Source organism: Panthera onca, chromosome C1 (genome assembly GCF_046562875.1).
Source record: "Panthera onca isolate mPanOnc1 chromosome C1, mPanOnc1 haplotype 2, whole genome shotgun sequence".
NCBI classification, from domain to species: domain Eukaryota; kingdom Metazoa; phylum Chordata; class Mammalia; order Carnivora; family Felidae; genus Panthera; species Panthera onca.
Window position 1 is genome coordinate 67,271,221 of NC_138346.1, and position 16,945 is coordinate 67,288,165.

Here is a 16,945-nt window from a genome sequence, read left to right on the forward strand (position 1 = left end):
ATATACTGTTCAATAGCTACTTTACCGACAAAAACATCATGAGCTTGTCCTGGAAAATAAAAATGTCATGCAGAATGCCAACAACATTAGTTTAATGTTTGTGATTGAATAAGATTTTCATGAAAAGCCTGCTAGCTGATGAAAATGAATGAAAGCAGAACTTGTATGTCCATTAGAAAACCGTGAATGGAAATGAACCAAAAGTGTATTTCCAAATACCCCTCAGAGCAAAAGAAATGATTTTATTATTCATGCTTAAACACCAACCTTGTGTAAATATTTTGCTTTTATTTGCAGATGTCTTACTCCCTAACCTCTTATTGATTTTAGAAAAATCTATATGAATAGAGTAGTAAGAAATCATGAAGTCAATGGATTATGAGGTTACATATTTGTGAATTCTGCAAGCTGGAATATGGGTTAAAAAAGGAAGACATCTGAAAACTGAGCCCCATGCAGCACTCATGCTATCTCTCACTCTTTCATTTATCTGCAGATAAGATAATCACCAGTTTTGGACCTAAATGGTCAAATTTGCATGAGTCTGAATGCCTCATAGTTTAGCTTCTATGCGGAAAGCTTGACGTTACAGGATGCAAACCATGTAGCCTGTTACTGCAAATGCCTCATGCAAAAACTTGTTAAACTCAAAGGCTGATTTAGAACGGTCTTAAAGAAAGCAAGAAGTAAAAAAGCAAAGAATCAAATCCATCCAAAATATGATGTCCTGATTCTTGCGTTTTTACATATTGATTTGCAACATCTGACAACAAAAGGCTATGCACAAAAGCTGTGATTGTAGTGCCAATGCAGCTAAAGTCAGCCTCGGTGTTTAACCTAGCTCTCACCTGGAATGACTGAAATTGTTTTCAGTGCTCGGAGAACTCTGAATGTTCTCAACGCTGAGACATTGCCCAGGTCCACAAACTCTGTCACATATCTGTAATAGGGAGTTCACACACAACACAATAACAAAACACAAGAAACAGTTGGAGATATAAGGGGCCTACCACCTTATACCAGTTTCTTCTTACCTGGAATTACAGAAATAGTTTTCAAAGCTCTCAAGACTCTGAAAGTTCGAAGAGCTGAAACATTGCCTAGGTTTACAAATTCTGTTACATACCTGTAGAATTAAATCAGAGTTATTCAGAATTTAGGGAAATCTAAGTCTATGTTGGTCTTTCATCAAGACCTTTTCAACTTCAATGAGTGTTGGCATCAGATTTCCCAATTAAGAGAAAAAGGGTGTTGTCTTCAATCATAGTCTATGTTACTTCGGAAATTTTATTACTCTACAGTGCAAACTGAATCCAAAGTTAGATAATTTACTACTAGATTCCTAATTTCTCCAAAGTGCATAATTGATTAGAAGAAAAATATTCTAAATTCCCATGATAACTAAGAAAAATGCTTGATCTGTCAATGGAAGCCACCAAGGAGAAATACAGCATGGGCTCCCATCAGTGATTTATTATTCCAGGATGGAAAATGTATTAAGATACTTACGCAAAAGTAATGACTGTGAAATCCAACCAATTCCATGGATCCCGCAGAAATGTGAAATCTTCTAAACAAAAGCCCCTTGCAAGTATTTTTATAAGTGATTCAAAAGTATAAATTCCTGTAAAGGTGTACCTGAGAGGAAATAGCCAAGCCCACATTAAAGATCTAGTATGTAATTTACATGTACATGTTTTAAAGGAAACTTAACAAAAAAAAATTAGAAGCTTTCAGACGGGTCTATACTAGTCTCCCAATGATGTAAGAAGCTTAAGTAGAGTTTAAGGCAAAAGAAACATTACATTCTGAGAGACATTCTCATTGACTATAAGTAAATAAGTATTGTATTTGCTACATGAACTAATTTGAGGGCCCAAATAATATGCTTCTTTTCTTCCCCAAATAATATGGTTCTATAGGACGGTACCTGAAATACTCTAGCTTTGAGTCTGATTTAAGCAAATAGGTATTAACCCCCAAATTAATGAAGCACTGCATTTCATAAAATATGCATCATTTAGAGCCATGACATATATACTGATAAAACATAGAAAAGTGATAGCCATGACAAAAAGAACATACAAACTAGGCATAATTTTTACCATTGGATATTAGTAATCACTGATGATATTCAGAAGGGTATGAGACTCACAAGGAAGATAAAGGGCTGCAAATATTGGCAGTTGAACAAGTGCAGTAATTTGAGCTAATGAATGAGCCACTGCAAGCTTTGCCCTATGGGAAATCAGTGGTTGAAATGAACTTTGAATCATTGTTTAAACTTGTCTAGTTAGGAGTAGCTAGTATGATTTGCTAAAGAAAATGATGGGGTCTCAAGATAGTAATTTAAAATACAAGGGTTGACAATACTGAAAAATATTTTTTATTTTCTACTTACTCCACATTCTTTGTCCAGTCTGGAGGGTTACTCATGGTCATAAATACACAGTTGGTAAGAATGGTGCACATAATGAGCACATTGAATAAAGTAGAAGAGTATTGTCAAGGAAGACAAAGATCAATGGGAAATCTCACTCTTATGCCCCACCTTGCCTTTTACACCATGAAGTTTAGAACTTTTATGCTCTTATTATTTTATTCTTCAGTTCATCTTTTCCATTTCTGTAATTCAACAACCACATATTTAGGCCATGTCAGGCCAATTCATCAACTATTTTGAGGCCATTTAGGTGTTTTTAATAATTGAGAATAAAGATTTGGGTTCACCGGTAAATAATTTATCAATTTAAGTTTTTTTTAAATGACAGACTCAACAACGAACTGCAAGTTCAGCATGTCTGTAAATCCTGACAAAAATTCAACAAAAGAATTTAAGTGATGAATTAAATGCATTATAATTCCATTAAAAGGATCATTTTGGCAGAATGCCTTTAATAAGATCCTTTCTGAGTGGAGGGTATAAGTGCTCATAAAATTCTGAACAGTAAGAAAAGGTGGCTGGTATTAGTGATGGCATTTCTTGGGTTTGTAATTGTGGCCAAATGACTTATTGAACCTAATAGTTGGTTCAATTCTCTATAAAAGTGAGAAAAAATAACCATTTCACAGGATTGCTATGAGGATTAGTTAAAATATGCAAAAGCTCCTACACTTTATGTGCTCAATAAATTACTTTCCTAACTTCCTGAATCATAGAGAACACTACTTATAACATCTGGTTTGTGTCACTGTACCCACTTGGCCTTTGTAGACATAGCCAATGCCTTTCACTTTCCTTTACACTGAAAAACAACAACAAAAACTATGCGAAAATATTCAGTAATCAATTAAAATGACTTTCATATATAATAAAAAGCACAAGAAAGATTCAGTTGTAATTATGCAAAACAACAGCCTTTATTGATGTAAACTTAAACACGGTGATAAAAATCCCCGAGACTGAATAAATGCTATTTGTAACCCTAATTACTTGTAATTTTTATTATACATTTTCACATTACTGACACATAACAAAATAGTAACATGATTTTAAGTGCAGTAAAATGCGCCAATGAGTAGTCAATGTTGCATTAATCTATAATGGAAATTTCTTTGCACCTACAACTGCCTTTAGTCAAAGCAAGAATTCATTTTTTGCTTTTACTAACAGTGATATAAGGCGCATGCTTAATTCTCAGCTTGTTCAAATGCATCCACATGCAAACAGTCCTAAGTGAACGATGTCGATCAGCCACGTGAGGGCACTACAACCATCTCGAAGAAACCTATTGTTCCTTAATTGCTAAAAATAAACAAAAAATAAGATAAAATTTAAGATGATTCGCTATTAGTATACACAGCCAGAAGACCTTCTGTGTCTGCTGGCCTGCAAGGTTCTACTAGAGAAAATAACTCCCTTTGGCAGATCGGCACCATTCTAAATGCATGATTCTGAACCTCAACAGTCCTCTACACAGTCCTGCATTTCTCCACTTAGCTCCATCTCCTACCCTCTGCAAAGACAATTTCATTTCATTCATTCTCCAGTTCAAACATTCTCCAATCCCCTCTGACCTCCAGCCCTCTTCCTTCCCTCCCCACCTGAAGCTGATGTCCTTATCTCTGACTTCTCTGAGAGAAAAAATAGACTGCCATATCTCTACTTTCCACCCCTGAGTTGATAAACTCTGGAGGTTTTTGGACTTATCCTTTCTTCCTTCCTGTTTCAACAAGGAATGTTTTCAATTGCCCCCACTCATACTCTGGACATCTTCTTCCTTTCCAGAATACTTCAGAAATCTCTCATCTTTTCTCTTACCTTCATTATCTCCCACACTAGTGGGGGCTTCTTACCAACATAAACTTGCTTGAGCCTCTCTTGTCTTGGGGGAGGGCAGACTTTCTTGTAATCCCAAATCTCTTTTAACTACTTACAGCCTTAACTTTTCTGGATCTCACAGCCAAACTTCTTGAAAAAGCAGTTTATCTTTTTTCCCCCTCATGCATCCATACTATTCTTAGCTGACTAGCTTTTCTTTCTAAAGATGGCAGACTCTGCATGTTTTGCCACTAAAAACAAAAGGGCAATTTTGAGTTCTTATTTGATTTGCTCTCTTGGCAGTATTCAGCAAGGAAGATTCTTACCTTTTTCATGTTTTCTTCCCTTCTCTTTCATGAGGTCCTAATCCTCTGGTTTTCTTAGGCCTCAAGGGCAACAATTTCTTTGTATCCTTTGAAATGTCGCAATTTCCTTTTGAAAAGGAGATGGTATCTCCGGCCATTTCTCCCCTCTCCTTTATTCATCCTAGTAGAGTTCATCAACCCACAGAGCTTCAAGGGCCACTTATGTACACACCGTCTCAACTGTTTCTCTCCAGTTTAGGCCTTTCTTCCGAACTCTACACAACCAAGTGTTCAAATGACATCCGCACTGCATATCTCATTAATATTTCAAAATCATTTACAAGATTTTGAGTTCTAAAACTGGACTAAAAATATCTTTTCATAGTGCCTTTCCCCCTCCACCACCCCACCCAGGACTGCACCTTTGATTCCCTGCATCTTATAAAATATCCCATGATCTAGCCAGAACCTAGAAACAATCTTGGATTCTTCTCTCTCCCTAGACCTCTACATCCAATTTAGCACCAAATACCATCAACTTTATCTGCTATCACTGAATTCAGTGCACTTTTGCATCCCCATATCACTACAAAGTCAAGTGCCCACCAAGTGTGACTGAGATTACTGCAGTTTCCTCCAAACTAGTCTCTCTGAACCCACGTTTAGTTCCTTTCAATCTATTCTGCACACTGTGCCAAAATGACCCATGTAAATGCAATTCAGATAATTTTAATAGCTTTCCACTATTCTTGGGATGATGATCAAATGTTTTAACACAGTCTAGGTTCTAGAAGGTCCAGCCCTTGTCTATTCCTCTAATTTTGTATTCTTTACTCTTTTAAAAAAATGTTTATTTATTTTGAGGGAGAGAGAAAGCCTGTGCACATGCACATTGGGGAGGGGCAGAGAAAGAGGGAGAGACAGAATCCCAAGCTGGTCCTGCCTGTCAGCAAAGAGCCGGCAAAGTCAGCAAAGATCTCACAAATGGTGAGATCATGACCGGAGCCGAAATCGAGAGTTGGACGCTTAACTGACTGAGCTACCCAGGTGCCCCTGTATTCTTTACTCTTGATTTCACTCTGCCCAGTCCTGTGTTACTGTAATTGTTTTAGATCATCTAATGTAATATTCTCATTCTCAAAGAAGGGTCTTTGCAAACGCCACCTCTTCTGCCAGGAAATGTTCTCTCCTGCACTATAGCCAACTCATACTTGTTCTTCAGTACTCATTTTAAAAATAATTTTTGGTAGAAATTTATTCACCATAGTACCTCACCTGTTTAGGTCTACCAGTTGTATATCCCTGTAGCATCTTTTACTAGTCTTGCAATGACTAATTTTAATGCTGGTCTTTTCTTCTACTACATTGTCAGTTTTGGGAGGGCAGATACCATGTCTGTAGTGTTCGCCACTATATGCTTGCCATTTTGCACAGTCAGTTGACTACTGAATGAAATAAATTTTGCAACTCATTTATTACTAAACGGAATAACAGTTTTCCTTTCTAATGATTTTTGATGATGTATTGATTGACATGGGATAAAAATACAGCATGAAATCTGTCTTCAAATATATTGAGTACAAAAGTCTCTACACTTTGTTTTTTGAAAGAGAGGACAGAAGGCAAACATAAGGTAGAAATTAACAGCCTCGTGGTATTTATGTCACATAATAACCTGAGCCATGGTTTTATGACCCTTAAAAAATATGTACCCTTTTTTTTAAGCTAAGCAAGATTCACTTTTTTTTAGGTTTATTTATTTATTTATTGAGAGAGAAAGGGTGAATGAGTGAGGGAGGGGCAGAGAGGGAGAGAGAGAGGGAATCCCAAGCAGGATCCTCACTGCCAGTGCAAAGTCCAGTGTGGGGCTCGAACCCATGAACCATGAGATTATGACCTGAGCCAAAACCAAGAGTCAGATGCTTAACCGGGTGAGCCACCCAGGTGCCCCTATTTACTCTTTAAAATGGTAGAATTTAGTTAAATAATGAAGTAAAATATATATTTCAATATTAACAAATAGTAGAAATGATTATTGTCCCATAAGTCACAATTAATAAAGCATTTATACTCAAACAGGAACTTTCCACATTACCTGACTATCCTTTTAATAATAAAAAATACATTTAAGTTAGAGATCCTGAGAGACACTAAGGAAAGGAAAGTAAATAAAACTATTTTGCTTTAAAAAAAAATTTTTTTTAACGTTTATTTATTTTTGAGACAGAGAGAGACAGAGCATGAACAGGGGAGGGGCAGAGAGAGAGGGAGACACAGAATCCGAAACAGGCTCCAGGCTCTGAGCTGTCAGCACAGAGCCCAACGCGGGGCTCGAACTCATGGACCGTGAGATCATGACCTGAGCCGAAGTCGGACGCTTAACCGACCAAGCCACCCAGGCGCCCCGTAAACTATTTTGCTTTAAAAAAAAAATAAAAGATAACTAGATTTAGGTTTTCTGCTTTTGATTTAATAGGTATCTCTAAATAAGGTATGTCATTATTCATCAATTTTAAAAAATCACTGTGGACTAATTTTATCAGTCACATACTTTTAAAATTCTTGGAATTTGGTGAGTGACTTTTTGTAGGGTTTCAGATAATCATAATAAATATACAGATACGAAAAAAATGTAGGTATGGGTTTTGCATTGGTGATACCACACATCGAAAAAGTATAGAAACTCCACATCAAGGGGGATTTCAAGGGGCAAGAACTAGTAACAAAACCTGTAAATCTTGTATTATTTTCTAAATATACAGGCCAAGACATCAACTAGAGTATATTTTCCAAAACAACAATGTATCCCAAAACAATATTTCCTTAAGAGCTTTGGAATGTAAAATAAAATGGAAGCAGACTAACCTTATATAATTTCAGGAAAAAAGGATCTTTTACATCTATTAATTTATTATTTAAAAATTTTTTTTAATGTTTATTTATTTTTGACAGAGAGAGAGAGACAGAGCGTGAGCGTGGGAGGGGCAAAGAGAGAGGGGGACACAGAATCTGAAGCAGGGTCCAGGCTCCTAGCTGTCAGCACAGAGCCCGATGTGGGGCTGGATCTCATGAACCTCAAGATCGTGATCTGAGCTCAAGTCAGATGCTTAACTGACTGAGCCACCCAGGCGCCCCTTTATTAATTTATTTATACCTTGATGAAAATGTGTTAACCTTTGATTTGATTGATATTAACCTGCCAGTTGGCAAATGTAAAATATTTTCTGTGTGTATATGATTAAATGAAACTTCAAGTCTCTACTGAAGATGGCTTATGTAGCCTTTGACTTGGAACCTGAATATTTAAAATATTGACATCGCTACCCTCAGTTCCGTGTAGATAGGATGGAGTAACATGAGCTTTAAAGCAATGAAAGATGGACCAGATGCTTCCTTTACCAAGCACATGGGTTCCAGCAAGTTAATTCTGTGAAGATCAGTTTTCTTACATAAATATAGTCTTAATACTTCCCTTAGAAGATACAATTATTTTTATTACTAGTAATCATTTTTTATTAAATCATTTTATTGTTCCTCTTTTAGTGTTTTTTTAAATTGATATTTGAGAAAGAGAGAGAGAAAGAGAGACAGAGAGAGAGAGAGAAAGAGAGAGAGAGAGAGAGAGTGGGCGCGCGCGCGCTTGAGTGGGGGAGGGGCAGAGAGACAGAGACAGAATCTGAAGCAGGCCCCAGGCTCCAAGCTGCAAGCATAGAGCCAGATGTGGGGCTCAAACCCATGAGCAGTGGGATCATGACCTGAGCTGAAGTCGGATGCTTAACTGACTGAGCCACCCAGGCGACCCATTTTTTTTTTTTTTTTGCTTTTTGTTGTTGTTGTTGTTGTTGTTATTCTTAAAGAAGGGAAAGACATTGTTTGTGAGTCTGTTCAGGGACTTTGTAATGTTATATAATATCTGGAGAAGTTGCAGAGGAATGTTTAACTCTAAACTAGAGGGAGAAAACAATTTGATGTCAGAGTTTTGTTTTGTTTTCTTTTTTTTTTTTTAACATAAAAGTGGAAAATTCAGAGCAGAGTAGGAGAGGCCTCTTTCTACATATCAGTGCATATTTCTAGCCCAGCAGAAATATTGACAAAATGTCACATATATACTTTTAACTCTTGATTTGTTTCATTCTATGATTAACCATCTCCTTAACTATGTGATAATGGGTGGTAACTTTTGAGCATCACAAGCAGGGGAAATGGAAATCATAAGTTTCCTCCCCTCCTCTCCTACAGACCTACCTAGTTCTTTGCATGGAAAACCATAACATTTTTTATTTCTACATAAAGAGCATATAATTTTTGAATGAGCTGAAAAGTCTACTTGTTAGTTAATGAATTAGCCACTGAGAATAACCTTTGAAATGCATACAGACAGCAATATTGGCAATGAATCTAGTACGTTATACCTGAGAGTCTTCTGTTAGGTGGAAAATGCAAAGGGCACCCGGCTGAGAGTCAGAAGACCTGGTCTGAAGTTTTAGCTCTGCCACTGCTATAAGAGATAGGCTTAGAAAGGGAGCAAATGTGCCTGGGGACTCAATTAAATTGTCTGCAAAATGAGAAGGTTGAAACCAATCAGATTGTGTTTTAGTCACTGACAGCTCCAAACTCTGGTGCTATATGAACATTTTGTTTGCAAAACGAAGCTGGGAGCGAGTAGTGATTTATACAGTATTCTTTGTGGAATTCTTTAGGCAGTATGAGAGTTTTCCTTTACTTACTAATCTTGCAGTAGTTACTGCTTGGATGGTAGCTACTGCAACCAAAATAGCTATCATAGCAACCACACATCAAGTACCTACTATGTGCTCGTCACGAGGCCAGGTACTTATCGTATATTTTATTAGCATTAATGTATAAATTTTGATTACAATTTTATACATTGAGAAACTGAGATTCAAAACAGTTGTAATAACTTGGCCCAAGGTCATAAAGCAATAGGTAAATTTCAGAGGCGGGGTCTGAATCCAGGTTTTCTGATACCGACAGCTATTTTTCATTTTCTTACTCTGTGTGAATCACCAGCAGTCTACACTAGCTGTGTGATTTGGAGTGTCACAGGTCGCTGTCATGACTTTACATACCATCTGAATACTGCTGTCTCCTGCAGTTTTATCTCCAGCCCGGCCCTCTTCTGAACTCCAGACTTCCATATCCATCTATGTACTCAACTCCTCCACTGACTAATAGCCATCTCAAAAATATATTCAAATCTAATCCAACTACTCAGAAAATCCTGTTGTGAGCCCTTCTGAAAAACACATCCAAGTTTGATGCCATTCTGCTACCCTCATGGTTTCTACCATAGACTAAGCCACCAGCATCCCTTGCCTTCATCATGGCAGGAGGCCCCCGATCTGTCTTCTTTCCCTCCACGTAGTCTGTTCTCCATGCAGCAGCTAGAGTGGTATTTATAAAATGTGAGTCAGATCATGATATTCTTCTGCTGGAAATCCTTCAGCCATCACTCTGCATCTCCTTCAAAGTGAAGTTGGTGTTCTCATCATGTTCTACAGCTGCAGCTCCTGCCCTCCACTCACACTGACTTCGTCTCCTACTCCACCCTGCCTTTCCCACTCTGTCCCAGCCACTCTGGACTCCTTGATGATTCTTGAACATACCAGGTGCATTTCTACCTTCATACTTGGCCTTCATATTTGCTATTCTCCTTACACTTACCTTTCCCCTACATTTCCATGTCTCACTGTCTCCCTTCCTTTGAATCTCTACTCAGATGCTCTATTTTTAGAGAGGACTTCCCTGGTCATATGATCTAAAACAGTACCTTTCCATTCTTCTCTTTTTATACAGCTTTATTTTTCTTAATATCACTTATCACTAGCTGACATATGATCTAGCTCTCAAACACACACATATACACAAATGTAGCTACACTAACGCAGGAACTTGGTTTTGTTCAGTATTGCATCCCAATGCCTAGAAGAACACCTGCCATATAGTAGGTACTTAAAAAATATTTTCAAATGAACAAACAAATGAGTAACAAATGAAAAATAAAAGGAATAAGCATACATAGCTAAAATAATAAAAACTAACATGAAACACATTTCTGACAAGAATTTTAAGAATATGGATTTTTTAAAACGTGTTTATGATCTAGAAACTATAACCATATTTTATTTAACTATCAAAACAAGATATTAGGCATATCATAAACATTTTCAGTTTTCAAAATACACCCTGGCGCAAATATAGTAAGCATAAGTATAACGTCTCATTCTGCCAAAGTCAAGAAACAAAGCTAATTTGATATGCAACAGCTTCTAATGAAGATAACAGCTCTTTAAGAAACAAGACAGGATTTTCTTCAGAAATAGAGATATTAGTCTAGGCTCAAAATACAATTTTCTTTATTGTGAATGGGCACTTTCTTGTTTAGAAGTTAATGATAATAAATACACAAATGACCTCTTAACTGTGCCCAAACCCACCATCACCAACTCCAAGCATTTTTACCTTACAGCAAAAGGCATGTGCTTGAAGTCAGAAAACCAGGATTTGAGCATAGGGCTTCTGTTGTGAAGAATAAAAGACAAAATCACTAACTGAATCACTTGCAAATGCTACAGTATTATATACATCAAAGTTTACTAGGCTTTCCTATCAAGTATGTCACTGTCATCAAAAGACTGAAGAATTTATCTTAGACTATTAGTACACTTGCCTTTTCTTTTCTTCTATCTGTACTCCAAGATGAGATATGTGAAACATAGTATTTTTATTCAGGTAATTAGAGATTTTAAAGAGTCTACCTTTTTCTACATTGGAAGACATTTGTGGCTTATCAGCCATTTATAAGCTTCTTATCGTTCACTTTAGCAAATCTCATAAATTTACCTGGCTACCTTCACATTGCAATTCACATCACTGCAGTCCTCTGAACAACTCTGCCCCGGGGTTTTGTTTCTTCAAGGAAGCCGGTGCAAACCCTCAAATTCAAGTTGTGTCTTGATTCCCAGAGAGCCAGAGAGCCCCCACTATAATCTATGTCCTCAATGCCCAGATTCTCTGATTGAAATTTCTTTTTTTTTCTTTTTTCTTTTTCCTGATTGAAACTTCTATAACTGCCCTTGTCCTCTACCACCAGGAGTCTCTTTTCTCAAAGGGTCTTAAATTAGGACTCATGGGTTCCCTAACTTCATAGAAGTTTTTGGAGTTAGATGATGGCTTTCATGACATTTTCAAAGAAATACATGATCTCCACACAAAATGTTTAAAACAAAAACTGATTTTTTTCTTTAATATTGGGCTTTCTTAATTCTGTCTCCTCACTCAGATTCAGGACAAAATCAATTTTTTTCTCATCTATTCAAACCCTCCATTTTGTTACTTGTTTTGCATATAATTCTCCAACCTCTGCTTCATGAGTCACTTATTTATTCAACACTTATTCTCCCAGTAACTAGTTTTAACACACCATTGGACATAAGTTTGAGTTTTCACATAATTTCATATAAAAATGTTTATATAAAGGGCATATCGTTATTTAAAAATATAATAAATAATTTATGGAAAGATTTATTTAGTGCAAAGATTACAAATACCCAAAACATAATAATAGACCATGGCTTATAATTCAGGAGACCCAAATCTAATAGTAACTTTATTATTAATTTCTTTTTTTTAATGTTTATTTATTTAGTTTTGAGAGAGAGAATGCATGAGCAGGGGACGGGCAGAGAGAGAGGGTGACAGAGAATCTGAAGCAGACTCCATACTGCCAATGTAGAGCCCAACGTGGGGCTCAAACTCACAAATCATGAAATCATGACCTGAGCTGAAGTTGGACACTTAAATGATTGAGTCACCCAGGCACCCCTTTTTATTCATTTCTAATGCTAACTCATAGATCTTTATCCCCCATACCACTGGGTTCTTGAAAAACAGAAGTAAGGAAATATTGCTTTAGATAATTCACAAAAAAAGTATTAAGTCTTAAAGCTTTTCAAATTAAAATATGTTGATGTCTATGCAAAGGACATAGGGGAAGAAGGGGAATGAACTAGATGTTAAAAGGAGACTAAATTCTAAAATGCTGTGCTTCTGAAAACATCATTTACCACACTGCCAGTCAAGTCCCAGGACATGATTTACAGCCCTCCCACCCAGAACTGAAACGAGTTTCCTGTACCAAGTTTATCCCATCTTCAGAATTCCTTACCTTATCTATTTCAAACATTTTCTCAGCCTACTGGGGGCAGCGAGCTTTCACATCGAAAGCCTTATCATGTCATGGACACTTTCTAAAGAAGAAATAACATTAAAAGTTGCTCTGAGACTCTGCTTAGATTTCAGTTTCCCTTTCAGGAATCTTACCTCTGGTTCCTGATGTGTATCAATCCTCATCCCAAGGTTTAAGTGTTCTTCCGGTAAAAGTCCCTGCCTGGCATAGCCCCAGTCTTCCAAACCTTTGCTTCCTTGGTTTTCTCAGGGCTGGCTATCAGTCAGACCACTATCCCTCACCTAAAATAAAACCTCTCATTCACAACTACTCTATTTAACTTCATATTACCATCTCCCACAAAGGTGTCATCAATCTCATTTCTAGGAAGTAGTGACTTCAATAAGGAGAATGAAGAATAAAATGAGGATGTATATGGGTTGACAGACATTAAGCCTTTGGAGAGATAAAATTGTAGCAGGACATGTGACTTGAATAAAACACGGCAGCAAGTGAGAAAAAGAAAAAAAGAAAGAAAGAAAGAAAGAAAGAAAGAAAGAAAGAAAGAAGAAATAAAGGGAAGGGAAAAAAAGGAAAGGAAAGGAAAGAAAGAAAGAAAAAAGAAAATCAGTGGGATGCTGTTGGGGAAAATTTTTGGAGATATATTTGAAAGGCCAGTGTGTATACAGTTACAATTATAAACATTTACTAACTCAAAGTTTTCAAGTGCTGAAATAAAAAGCAGAAAGTAGTACAACTCAGACCAAAAAGATATAAAATTGTTCCATTCAGATCATGTATATAGTTTCCAAATGTGAAAGCAGTAAGGAAAATTAGCTCATGGAGGTTACCCATTGCCTACCATTGTAAAATATGAAGACTTATAAAATGAGAGCCTTGAAACATGATCAACATTAATGAAGAAGTCTTGGATGTAACAAGTAATTTAGAAGGACACAGAGGAGTAGAGAAGAAAGATGTAGTAAGTTGGGGAGAGGCGAACTTCAAGAAGATGAGGAAAACAGGTTCACTTACCTATGATCCCATTTGCAATATGCTAACTGTTGAGTAAGAGGAAAGAAAAAAAGAGCACATCATGTTGCCAACCACACATATTTGAAAAAAAGATTCCCAGCTCAATAATTCAAAGAACAAAATCATATTAAGCAACTGTTTGAAAAAGGATATGAATGTACCAAAATCTTAATAGCTAGTTTTCTAATAGGGTTGAAGGGAGTTAAAATGTACAGGGCAGGAGTGGCACTGAATCGAGAGATTGCTTTCCCTTTATTCAATACTATAAATGTCTGAAAAAGAAAACACAACATATAAGGCAGAATTTAGGATCTTAATATTAAAATTAAGAACATTTAAAGAAAAAGGTGAGGCCATTATTTAAAATTTTGCATTATAAAATACTATAGTAATACACTATCAACATGCAACACGATGATAGGTGCTTTTTCTGAGCACTATTAACTTTCCTAAATTTGTAAGTGACCTGAGCATTTAAAAGAGAAAAAAAAATGTAGTCGATGCCATAGGAATTCTTAGCATCCTTATCAAGTTTTGATAGCAGTATTTTAAAACCATATTTATAATTCACAAAAAGCATGAAAATGGGGCTTTGATTACTTCTTGATTTTGATAACAATTTTCATGAAAACTTCAGAGTTTTCCAGGTGTGTTTTTGGATGAGATTCTTTTGGGGGTACTTAAGTCACCTACTATTATTTCTTCTGCAGAGAGCCATGGGAAGGGCAAAGTCTTTGGTATGAAGGCATAATCCTGCTGATGACCAAAATAACTTACTTAGAGGTTGAGATTGTAAAAATGAATTTAGATACTGCTCCTGGAAATTAATATAATATAATGTAATATAATATAATATAATATAATATAATATAATATAATATAATATAATACAATACAACCCTTGTTTTCACTTTTTGCTTCATTGTACCCTAAGCTGAATAGACTTTTTGCCCTTCCTCAGTTATCAACTACATGATGCTTCTTTAGTTCTGTTTGTCCCGGGAATGTAGGTTCAGATGAGTGCTTCCAAAAGACTTGTAGGATAATGGGTCCATTACATGCTCAAGCCCACTCAGCATCCTAGTGACACTTCAGGCAGAGGGGAAGAGGCACATCATTCTTTACCAGACATCTGTGTGACTAGCCCAGAACCAGTTAGGAAGTGGGGGAAGTAAAGACAAGGTGTCTAAAAACTCACTTTCTTATTGATATAGTATGGGTCCAGGTCCTCCAAGGGCTCTGACACCATCTCTGGAGGGATGTCTCCATAAATAAATGGCAGAGATTTCCCTGCTTCCAAGTCACTGTTTGGCTTTGGGCCATTTTCATCATCCTCATCCTTACGCTCTTGTTTGGGTCTCTTAGCTTTCTCTTCTGCAATGCGTTGTTCAATAGCAGCAAGGGATTCCCTGGTAAAGAAGCGGAAGCTGTCAGGTCCTGGTGGTACCAGCACTGACTGTGCCATCTTTTCATCCTGCTCCTTTAATCACTGTTTAGCTCCTTGCATAAGAAAGTGCTATGGAAACGAGAGAGAGAGAGACAGAGAGAGAGAGACAGAGAGAGACAGAGAGAGAGAGAAGCAACAGTCATTAGGATAAAAGGTAACTGTGACAATTACATGATACAGAGATAAAATATATAAACCAATCTATCTGTAATATTTACTAAGGAAGCTGTATTTGGCATTCAGGGGATTCTCATGCACGCATTCATTTGCTTGCATGGAGATCTGTCTTCCACACCCAGTAGATGTCTATGAGGTAATCTAGTCTCCCACTCCCAAAATGTTTTAAGTGAAAATATCCAATTTCGAGCTCAGAAATGGAGGATACTGGTTTGTGCTTGCTGTTTCACTTGTGTGAATATTTTGGCAGCCATCTTTTTCAGCATCCTTTCTGAAAAAAGAATATCAGAGATCCAAAACAACAGATGAATAATCACCCAAAATTATAGAACCTGGGCTATGCAAGGATCTTGCATGTATCTCTCCATTTTTTTCCATGTTCCCTTTGGCCTACTTTTCCACCTTTAATAGCTTATTCAAAATCAACGCACCTGGTAAAGAGCTCTGGAAATCCTGAAATGCCAGGCTATGGAAACATAGGTAGATACTGCTTGAAAGCAAAGGAACAGGAAGGAGCGGGGGATGCCCGATTGCATTTGGAACTGCTCGGAAGCTGCACAGGAAGGGATCCAGCTCCTGCCAAACCGGGCAGGAAGTCATCCACGTCAGAGGTCTGGATCTTGGACCTCCCAGGCTTAGCAACCTGCTGCTAACTAGTATAATTGCTTCTTAAATTAACAAATTTGCAACACCTTAGGAAATACTGTAGAAATAGTTCATTTTCTCAAATAGTGCCCATTTCATAAAAATCTCGATAGCAGATTTGGACTGGAAAAAATAACAAGTGTAAGATAGTTTATCTTTTCAACAAACTCCTATTTTGTTGGTCTTTGCAATAACATAAATGGAGGTTTACTGTATTCTAATTTTATTTTACGAGACTAACATATATAACTTAACAGAGTACACCAATCATTCCGAATGTTATCTCTGAACCAGTGGCAAGAGTTTCTATGATTTTTGAAATCATACAACCAAAATCTTAACTCCTGAATGCCATCTGTATATGCTCACTTACCAATTTTCCTTCCTTTTAAAATATCCATCCATTTTAACCCCCATCCTACAGCAATGAGAATTGCCATTTAATTATATGAAGTGCATTTTCTAAGAGTAAATGTATTAATATCCAGAGCATTTCTGTAGCATATGCCAAATCAAACAGGGAAATTTAAAATAACATAAGCTACTGTACCGTTCCTACATTTTTTTTTTTTTTGAAGTAGAGTAGGACCTTTCAGCCACCAGCTAGCAGACTGCTCTCTCAGTATCACACTATCTCCAAAACATCTCTATTTTACCTCACCCATCCCCAGAGACCCTCATGCCTCAACAGACATAAGCATGAAGAAGGTCCATGCATACTCCATGGAGGAAACTGCCATGCCTGTATGCTCTAATAGAAGAGACATGCTAAAACATGCAGCCAGCAGCTTCAAAATGAAAGTGGTCCTCTGCAGATTCCCCCAAGGATTGTACTGTAAAGGTAGAGAAGCATCCCAGAGAATAAGCATAATAAGAATATTAAAACA

The 16,945-nt window shown here is 36.9% G+C and overlaps 1 protein-coding gene across 4 annotated transcripts in view; it reads right to left on the minus strand.

Annotated features, from left to right (window-relative positions):
• The window catches only part of SCN2A (sodium voltage-gated channel alpha subunit 2), a 143,395-nt gene that overhangs the window by 77,234 nt on the left and 49,216 nt on the right, over positions 1-16,945 (minus strand). For 2 of the 4 annotated variants that reach the window (XM_078451186.2, XM_078451187.2), the window contains exons 2-6: positions 14,988-15,198; positions 13,943-14,061; positions 2,402-2,491; positions 1,510-1,638; positions 849-940 (exon numbers count right to left, since the gene is read on the minus strand). In XM_078451186.2, the coding sequence (XP_078307312.1) occupies positions 849-940; positions 1,510-1,638; positions 2,402-2,491; positions 13,943-14,061; positions 14,988-15,198 (641 nt within the window). Of the gene's footprint in view, positions 1-848; positions 941-1,509; positions 1,639-2,401; positions 2,492-13,942; positions 14,062-14,987; positions 15,306-16,945 lie in introns of all 4 variants that reach the window. The other 2 variants (XM_078451185.2, XM_078451184.2) reach the window with 1 other exon arrangement.